A 10,564-nucleotide genomic window follows, 5' to 3' on the forward strand; every position below is an offset into this window, starting at 1 on the left:
GCTGACATGTGTTGGTCTGATCTCTGACACTGAGACAAGCTTCCCCCTGGTGTAATGCAGCATTTACTATGGGATTTGCATGAGGAACCTCAAGTGCCATTTAAAGGCTTCCACTTTCCTCCCTACCTCGAAAGACCCATTTTTGTGTACCCCTTGTGAACACCATGTGAAGGGAGAGCCCGTAGACTTGCAGGTGTTTTAACCTCCTAGCAAAGCAAGGATCTGTTCCTTCTTTCCCTCATGGTTGCCAGCAAAGTAAGAAGCCCCACAGAATTAGTAACTCAAAGGTTTCATTCTGAATGCATCACAGCTGTGGAAAAGATATACCCCAGCTTTCTGGGCTGATGACTTCCAACTGTATCCAAAACAATCATCCCTGTAATTCCCACTCAGGAGTGCTTCCCATAGCCAACCTTAGCAAGAAACATCCCAAAAATTGAAGCCTGAGCTTATACGACATAGAAGTGTGAGGTGATAAGTACCTTTATGTTCTCGGTGTGCCCTCAAGGGTGAGTACAGCATGCAGGAGTCAGTAGTACAGCAAAGATTGGGTAGGAATCATAGAATCATAGAATGGCCTGGGTTGACAAGGACCATAGTGATCATCTAGTTTCAACACTCCCGCCATATGCAGGGCCGCCAGAAAGGACAAGGCCTCCTTGTCCTGTCTCCTTCCAGCTTTCTTAAATGGTCTAGGATGGTACTGCCAGATTTTTCCCCTTGCTGTAGCTAGAAATGGTTATGAAATGCTAACTATTTGCTGCAAGTTCTTCAGTGTGATGCTGGTGCCATCACTCCCCCTCCATCTGCCTCATCTGAAGTAATGTTTTGTCAAACAGAGCTACAGAGGATTCATCAGCTGCTTTCAACATCACAGCCAATATCAAGTCTTGAGAGTATTGAACAGTGTTGTTTGCACTCACCTACAGCACAGCTCCTGCTGTGCTCCACCTGTTCTAGACCTGCACAGCCAGGGAAATTTTGGGGTCTTAAGGTCAAAATTTGGAGGCTTAGTGAGTGGCATGCCACTCATGGATCCTGTTGATGGAGCTGTCGCGACCTAGCTCATAAAACTACCCTGGGTGGGATGAGTGGAGTTTGCAGAGGTTCTGTATATTCCCTTGGGGCAAATTAAGGTGAGACGACACCAAAAAACTGAATACTGGCTTATAACTTTAATGCATATAATTATTTGTGGGGAAGAGGGAAATGTAGGGTATAAAATGTGGAATGTAACAGAATTAAGGAAAAGGGGAAATTACTTGGTCAAGAAAATTCATGACAACACTACCACCCACCAACAACACGAAATTTTACAACAATGTGATAACAACAGCATAACTACAAACAACACTAAGAACCCTGCAACCACTCACAAAACTTGCAATCACTTATCAGTACTAAAATGAACAACCTACGGAAAACCTACTGCACAAGCCCCAGAAGGAGCTGGCATAAAACTTATAAGATGTTGCCATATGTGCCAGAGAGAAAGATCAAGAGATGCTTGAAGATAAAAAGAAAGGAAAAGGAGAGAAGAGAGAGAAAAGTTTTCCCCACTCTGGATCTTTGGATCCTTGGAGATGAACATCAACATCTTTGGGGGGGGGAGGGGGTTGTTGCTCGATCAGTCTGCCAGCATCTCAGGAGTCCTCAGGTGGTGGGCACAAGCATACCTTCTCTTTGTTTATTCACCTTTTACAGACAAAAGCTCTCAGGTCTCCACCTAACTTTCTTCAATTAGCATAGGAAGTGATGGAGGTGTCTCCCCAATTAGCATAGAAAGTGGAGAGGAGTTTCTCCTTATAGCATGGGGAGAACCATCCTTCTGCACATGTGCAAGAGGGGGAAGGGTAGCATTAACCCTTTCAACCAGTTGAGTTAGTGGTCGTGTGGACCCTGTATTAGATTAAATTTGGCCTTGTTAGCACCTTCGAGCTGGAGGCAGTGACCTTATTCAGCAAAGGTTTGCTACTTTGTTGTAAGACTAAGTCCTCTGTCAGTGAAGGGGGAAAGCCTTCAGTGCATTCTTCACTTCTTCTTATCAGCAAGGGATAGGACTAGGAGTATACAACCGAAATGCTTTGAGATATCACAAGGCCTTGCCTCATTGGAACCTCGACAGGCAGTTTGCAGTTTCTGCAAAACTGCTCCTTTACAGGAGCCCACTCTTGTTATTTTAACACTGTGTTGTGCTCACCTGGGCTGTTGGACTATCAGGGTCTTGATAAACTCTCTGCTGGCAGAGAGTCACTCCTGGCGATGGGGTCTGGGCACACGCCCTGCTGTGCAATGCCAGCCGTCTCGGCGGGGGGGGGGTGAACACAGCCGCGGGGGGGCACCTGCGGCCAGCGGGGCGGGCGCCGTTGCAGAGCCATGTCGCACGCCCCAGTATTGGCCTGTTGTTACTGGGATGTTCACATGGGGAGATGGTCTCCCGAAGTTCCTTTCTCCATCATTCTCCACCCTAATGTCACACGGTCAGTTTTGGTTGTATTGGGCAGAGAGGTGCAGCGCAGGGCAGCAGTGAGGGAGGATGCAGTGCCCCACCGAGGGAAGGGCTCCGCGCCAATGCATGGGGCTGAGCCAAGCAGGCTGTCAGCACAGCGATAGCCTGGATGCAGCCACAGGAAAGGGCTGCCCTGGACCGCGGGGATGGGGAAAGCTGCTGGTAAAGACCCAATTTTAAAATAAAAGTGAGTTTCATCACTCTGCTGTTCCTGGGCAAGGTACTTGTCTTAATAGATGGCTCCCATGTCAGAAAGTTGCCTCTTTTGAAGTCACATTTAGTGCAAGGGGAATATTCCTGACAGTGCTTCAGCTGCACTTGGTTGAAGACACCATCTGCTGTGACACTCGGCCAGCTTGGCATTTACAATGTCATTTAGACTGGAAAGCAACTGAGCTTGGATACTGAGGCAGATGTCATCAGCAAAGGTGAACTTCTGTAAGTGAATGAGGTTGCTGATAAAAGGTCAGAGCATTTACAGAGAGCCCTGTGGAAGACTGCTGATTTTTTTGCATATCCTTTGTTTCCTGTACACACATTATGCAATCTACCTTGGAGATGCAATGTTATAAGAGATGTCAGTGAAATTCTGCAGTTAAAATCCAGCATTTGTGGTTCCTGCAGATTAAAGCAGGATGAGCAGGTTTCTGTCCTCTCCAGAAACGGGACTGATGACATTTTCCAAACCAAGCTACTGAGTCCTAGGCTTGTGTCAGCCCTGCAGGGCAGGAGGACAAGCCCATTTTCCTGCCTTTCCATGGAGTATGGCTGCACACAAAGCCATTCAAAACTGCTTGCTCCCTCAACGCTTCTGTTCCAGCTAACAACAGAAGGACAAACCAGCTCTGAGGCCTCTTTCTTCAGCACAGGGGGTGTGGGAAGAGTTACTGCACCCCTGTCTGTCCCCTGAAAAGAGAAGCTCGATCCCAACTGTCCCTCCCGGCATGAGTTTAGGCTGCAATTCAAAAAATCCACAGAACAAAGAAGGAAGAGGAATGAAATGTGTAGAAAATGCATTAAAAAGAATCAGAGGCTAAAACTAATAGAGTTAATTGCTCTACCCAGCTTTGTGCCTGCAGGGCAAGTATAGATGAGTGTTAGTAATGATGCCCTTCAACAGCGCTGGGGGAAACTTCGTTCTTAAGGTCAGATAATGTATCAAGATGAAAATGTTGAAAGAGCCCTTTCTGCGTGCACCACTCAGTATGGCTCAAATTGCTTTTCAGCTGTGCTCAGTGCTTTTGTTGACTTAAGCTAAATTAAACATTATCCATTTTTAATTAGATAGGTTAGGAGATCTCAGTAAGGGCTACTTCCTACTAATTTAAAGACTAGGACTAAAGCAATTAAAGCTGAAAACCCCACCTTTAAATAATGGATTAATGTGGAATTTGATTTAATAAGGAAGCAACTGGGGGTTAAGCGATGCAGTCAGGTGGGGATGGGAAGGAACAGAAGTCAGGACAGAGCCAGCAGTGCAGCTGCTGGGGTGTCTATGAAGGAGCAAAAGATGCTTTTTCTTCTGCACGGGCAATTGCAAGCATATAATATATTCAAAACTCTTCTAGTTGTCTTTAACAATGATTTTTATACCTCTGTGTTGGGTTTAATTGCCAAGGCACAATGTCTGGTCCGTGCTGGACACAGCTGGTTCCAGACAGCTTCAACCAACCCCCACAGGGCACAGCTGAGCCCCCAGCCAAGATGGGGCACCTCTGGGAAAGAGCATTTAAGAAAGAACAAAAACATTGCACAGGCAGAGGAGGAGGGGAAAGGAAGCATGCAGCAGCCACACAAACACCGAGGTGAAGAGCAGGAGAGTGAGGAGGTGCTGCAGGTGCAGGGGCAGAGGCAGAGATTCCGTGGCAGCTCTTGGAGGGGTCCACACCAGAGCAGGGAGGTCTTTCCCAACAGGAACTGCAGCCCCTGGAAAGCCCAGGCTGGAGCAGGTTTATCCCAAAGGACTGCAGCCCATGGAAGGGACCCACCCTGGAGTATGGGGAATGCGTGAGGAGGGAGCAGCAGAGAGGAGCTATTACGGACCAACCACAACTCCCATTCCCCAGTGCTGCAGGGTGGGGAGGAGGAGTTGGGAAGGAAGGAGTGAAGTTGAGCCTGGGTAGAAGGGGAGGGAGAAAGGTCATGTTTTAAATTTTGTTTCTCACTATCCAAATCTATTTTAATTGCCAATAAATTAAAGTAAAATCTGTTTTGGCCATAATGGTAACTGGTAAGCAGTCTCCCTGTCTTTATCTTGACCCATGAGCTTTCTATTTTCTCCCCCATCCAGCTGAGGTGGTGGAGTGAGGGAGGGGCTGTGTGGACATCCCACCACAGTCAGTTATCTACAGAGTAGGTCATCAGATACAGGAAACCCTGTGAAGATGGCAGCTCTGCTAAAAAATATTAACAGGCTAGAACAAGAATCAACCAACTGCAAGATAAAGAAAAAAGCCACAGCTCCAGCCAACTTTCTTTCAAATGCAAACTTGCAAACTTCACATTTTTGAGAATAGGTTCTGGTACATTCTACTTCTCTACCTCCCAAAAAAGCATGCATTCTCAAACTTCCAAAGACCTTTAAAGTCTTGCCACAACAGAGTAAACAGCCCATCCCAAACCCTTGTGAGAACATCTTCTAATGAATCTCAGTAACACAGCAGCAAAAAAAAAAGTTCTTTATGACAGGAGGCCCTCTGCTTACGGCTGAGTTCCCTTCCGGGGCGAGATGTCATTTGACTACTGTAGCCTTACAAGTTATAGTATTACATATCATACTATATTGTAATACAGCAATATATGCATACTCATGCACAAATAAATTATTAATAAAAACAATAATCTGTGATTTGCCTTATTATTCTAACTTGTCTTATAAATATTTACAGAGATGGCTTCCTAAAATAGTACATGAATGGTACATTATTTGCCATGAAGAGACTACAATAGCATAACATTAAAGATGAGAATCCGGTATTTCAAATTTATATATGTATTCTGTTGAATGGTACAAATGTGAGAAGTGACTGTCACAGGAATGATTATCATGCTAAAAAGAGTTTCAGAGCTGCTAATGTGAAGACACGAGCCACTGGCAATATGACAAAAAGCCCAATATCTTGATGAGATTAAGACTTGTCGTGTATTCTGTCCTCTACCTCTTCCAAATGTTTTCTGACTTGTTTTCCTCCCAATTCAATAAACTAAACTACAGCTGTTATAAGAGGCTTTTATTTCGAACAAAACCAATGAAAATACAGTTTACACTGAAAGCCAAAGCTGAGGCAGGTCACATTTTTTGTTGTTGTTATTTACTAGCTGTTGTGGGTGGGATCCACTCTTGTATCTTCTTGCGAGTAGTAGAGTAAGGTACATACTGTCCAGGAGTGCCACTCAGATTGAATTTATGGTTCTCCCAGATGTATTTACGAGCGACTGGTGGATGAGTAGTTGGAGGGTCATCTGTCATTGCGTGAAGCCAGCGATGCCTTAAGAGGAAAAAGACACACTGTTATTGAGGAACATTACATGATCTGTAACAAGCCTTCCTCCACTAAGTATTTATTTTGAGAAGGGGTGGAAAATAATTTTAATCTAGTATGTCTTTGAATAAGACTACAGGATACTGATTTGAAGTAATTACACAAACATAACTGATAAATAACAGTTCTGTTTCCAAGCAACTGAAAGCACACCTGAGTTTGAATTTCCTGTTCGTTTGTACACTTCGTATTTGGGCAGAGAATATTTCACTGTTACCTGTTTTTATGGCCTTAGCAAGCCAGGTCAAGGCAGGCACTACAAATGACAAAATCACAAGGTTTTTTGTCTGAGGTTTTTTTGTTGAGTTTCAGTTTTTTGTTTTGTTTTTAATTACCAGAAGACTATGCTGCACAACAATTGCAATACCATCGCCAAAGCATTCATGCGGCTGCCACTTAGGATATGGATGAATGACGCAGGTTCACCTAAAACAATCACGTAAATGTTTACTGACTGTACAATAAAATGATTAATATCAACCAGTAACAGGGTAATTACCAAGAGATTATAGTGATTTTCCTTTACCTATGAACTAAATGTCAATCCTCCCCTGTGCAAACAACATTAATGATCAAGCAAAGTATTTTCCAAAACAATTTACTGAAACACTACAGCAGGGATCAACTGAATTGATTTAATCCCATTTCTATTTCAGTGCCCAAAGCAACTTTCAAAACTGAATAATGTTTTAATTACCTGACAGTTCACATGTACTTCATACTGTATGCACAGTTATGACAGAAGTGAGGTTATGACTTTTTTTGCAAGCTGATGTGTTTTTTACTGAGGTAGAATTAAAGAGGCTTCTGCTAATCAGCTTTTGCCAAAGACTTGACCTGAAAATAAGAAATCTTCTATTCCAGTTGTCATTAGAAAGCCTAAAAATTCCACCTTCAACCTTTATCAACAAATCCAGCACACTTCACCGACACAGCAAAACAAAATGACAATAAAGTTGTGAAAAATAGACTGACAAGTGTATTCTAAATCTGAAGAGCTCTACAGAAGGTTATCTTTTCAAACAGCTTCTAGGCACGTATTTCAGAAAAACTCACAACTTTGCATATAAATTCAGTACAAAATCTCACTTCAAAAAAATATCAGCCACATGTTCATTTTCTGTAAGCAAAAAAACCCCCCAAAGCCCAAATGAAAGCCACATGTTGTAGGACTGAGGACTTCCAGGAAACTGGCTTGTATACCAAACTGGATGGAACCGTAAGATTCTTTAAAAGGAAGAAGAAAAGGCTTGTTTAGAGGTAAAGAATGGCCTCCTATGGGAAAAATAATCCACTTAATGAGTTAAGTTACACACACATTCAGATGAAGTGACCCAATGCAACACAGGTGGGAGGGGAATCCCTCTCTTCCTCCCCCCCACTCTCCTTTGTCAACCTGGTATCATTTGAAGTATACATTTTCCACTACTTCTATTAAAAAAAGAGGATTTTGGGTAATGATTTCTTTCTGGAAGAAGGCAGCCCCATAGCATTACTAACCACCCTGTGGTCTGAGAATACAAGATCAGGCATTGCTTGATTTTAACCTGATATTACCCACCTCTGAAATGCCCTGGCCACATTATACAAAGCTCTGACCTCACGTGAACTCACTCTCCCAATTCACCTCTGTTAGAATTCTGTGTACTAGCCAGCTTCAAACTACTTGAGACATCACGTGTCCTATGACAGGTAGCATCAAAATTGGCAGAAATGCTGTAAAACAGCTGACTTGACAGAGGTGGGATCATATGCTCATACCCAACAAGCCAGCTCTCCGTTGCTAATGCAAAGAGACACGCAGCATGGGCACGGGAGGAAGGGGAGAACAGTCCATGGGTCCATGTATGTTCTGCCACTACTGACTGAAGTACTGCATTTCAAAATGCTTCATAGTATCACTCCAGAGCAGCCTCAGTTTGTCAAACCTGCTTACCATAACACACACACCTTCACCTCGCAGTGCTTCTGGTAACACTGGATAGAGATCCTGCAAACAAAACCCTATTTATGCACCTGTCACCACACCTCCCCATCCTCCTTCTCCCCTGAGAGTCCTGCACACCAACAGGACAAACAAAAAATTGTTTTCTCAGACAGAAATGCAGTTACAAAGGCCCTGAAAGACAGGCTGAAGCAGGTGGAGCTCAAGAACTGTATTAAAGCTCAGTTAAAATCAACTAGATTTCAAGCTTGCATGATGTCTGGCACCTCTTTCATTACAAGTGTACTTATGTTGTACACTCACTCCTTGAAACATCAGAAAAAATTATCACAATATTGACTTATTTACTCATTTAACTCAGAAAACAGAACAGTTTCATTCTGTCATTCAAACTATTGTTCTGCAGCTTTTCTAAGACTCAATCCATTATGTCTTTTAAAATACAGTATTTTGGAGTAATTAAAATATTTGATTTCAGGATTTTCTTAAATTCTATAACATCAATAAGAAATCAGGCTCAAATTTAAACAGATCACCAAAACCAATCCTTAAATCCCATTTTCTAACTGGAAACTAGAAATAAAATTGCTCACCTACATGACATGTCAATACATTCACAGGTACTGAAATACCTGAAGAGGTTTCAAACATTTGTTTAGAACTCCATCCACTATTAAGTACCCTTATAGTTAGGAGTTTCACAGCTTAAGTGTGGTCACAACAGATTCCCCTTAGAAGCCCAACATGTGACTTACAAAAGCATTTAGGTTTGCAGAGTCTGCTTCCTCAAACACAAGCTCCCACACTCCACTTAAGCAAAATATTTAAAATCTGGAAACTTTATTTGGGGAAGACTTTCCCCTTGACAACCTCCCTGAAAGAGTCCTTTGAAGCCCTGCATGTCTCATAGACTCTACTCCCAGATGCTCAAGAAAAGCTTTTCATACACTAGTTTGAACAGCATGAATAAAGAGATTTGACGCCCTGCAGATGGCCAGATTTCTATACAAACTCTGCCTATACATCTATGCATGGCAAAGCAGGATTCAAAAGCAATTGACTTAAAACCTACGAAGAAGCAGACGACTTACACAAAGCAAAGAAAATCAAGAGGATAGCAGAAGCTCTGAAGAGGCTGAAGCAGCTCCCTGAATCACAGAGCAAAGTCACTACCAAGCTGACTGAAGCTAGCAAAGCCTCTGTCTGGACTTTTCCTTGGGTAAACAGATGAAAAATACCTCAAAGTATCTTCAAATGCTCTCAAGATTACCTAGAATTTTCTCCCAAGTCTTAGACAAATATTTAAAAGCAAGGAGATTTCAAACTGAGGCTACGAAGGACTGAAGCCAATTCTGTGATGTACAAGCTGTCAAACAAGAACTGATGCTACACAAACTCTGTAGCTACTACCATATGTGCATCTGTGAAGTTCAGGCACTGTCTACGTAAGTTCAGGATGTTTGCCAGCTCGTCAGCATACACTTTTTTCAACAAGTTAACCATGCTGTAATAAGACAACAGAGAAGTGAAGATGTGTGTTATGGTCAAAAGGCAGAGAAGGACAAAGGGACAAGAAACCACACTAGCATTTAATCTATTTATAAACCCCACTAATTTATTGTGAAACTACTGAAAGGATGGAAACTTTACCCCCCTTTCCTTTTCTGTTCAATGTTTTTGTTTTGTTGGAGGTAGACTTGAAAAGCAGCAGTCTTACAGGAGAATAGCACATTTCTTTGCATTTCTTAGTATGTTGGCACTTCAAGTCTGAGAAGTTCCTCCCTCCTTCAGCTGTCAGAACAACTAACAAAAATCTTCCTAAACCAAATTATGCCAGTGAAGATGAGTAGAATTTCTTAGTGGTAAGGATAGTAATGTCCAATCTGTATCACCCCTTCTGTAATTTAAACTTACTTCTTCATATTCTACCCATCTATCTGTGGAAGATGGACTACACCTTTCCCTTCTGCAAGAAATTAAATGCATCAAGATTATAGCCGTGGTTGTTTCCTCTCCTTTTTAAGCAACCCAAATTCTTTCCAACTGTCCTCAGAGGTCTGATTGTTCCTGCTGCTCTTCCCTAGGCTTCTTCCACAGGTCTATGTGGCTATTTGGTTTCTTTAAGAGCATGCTACCCAGAGTCAAATGCTATACCCTATGTAATTCTTCCTGGTAGTAAGCAGAAAGGAAGAGTCACTTTGCATGAGTGCAGGCAGTAATTCTTTCTACTTCTCAGGAAGGAAGGCACACTTCTTTCTCAGCACTATGGTAATGTGGACTTACTCAACCTGGCATACCCTAACACCTAGATCATCCTGCAGCACTGCCTGTTGCTCTCCTCCTGCACACAAGTAAGAGGCTTCACGTGCCAGCAGAGGAGGATCCTGCTCTCTGCATCTAGCTGTGTGATTTCACTCCTCCTTTTCCTCTTGTGATCATCAAGTGAGATAATGCAACTTGCTATGTTACCAAACTTAAGAGCGCAGATAGCCTGCAGATAGTAATAACATTCAAGAAAACAGCATCACTGAGCTCTTTGATTAATTTATGTATATTTTATATTTTATT

The 10,564-nt window shown here is 42.7% G+C and overlaps 1 protein-coding gene across 1 annotated transcript; it reads right to left on the reverse strand.

The window, feature by feature from the left end:
* Positions 1 to 5,727: 5,727 nt before the first annotated feature.
* On the reverse strand, positions 5,728 to 5,997 carry LOC104470623 (NADH dehydrogenase [ubiquinone] 1 alpha subcomplex subunit 12-like; the record flags this gene model as incomplete). The annotated part of the gene is made up of 1 exon (XM_010085611.1): positions 5,728 to 5,997. A coding segment is annotated over one exon (181 nt), but the record flags the coding sequence as incomplete, so codon positions are not given.
* Between the last annotated feature and the right edge of the window lie 4,567 nt (positions 5,998 to 10,564).

Source organism: Pterocles gutturalis, unplaced genomic scaffold (genome assembly GCF_000699245.1).
Source record: "Pterocles gutturalis isolate BGI_N339 unplaced genomic scaffold, ASM69924v1 scaffold15210, whole genome shotgun sequence".
Taxonomy (NCBI): Eukaryota; Metazoa; Chordata; class Aves; order Pterocliformes; family Pteroclidae; genus Pterocles; species Pterocles gutturalis.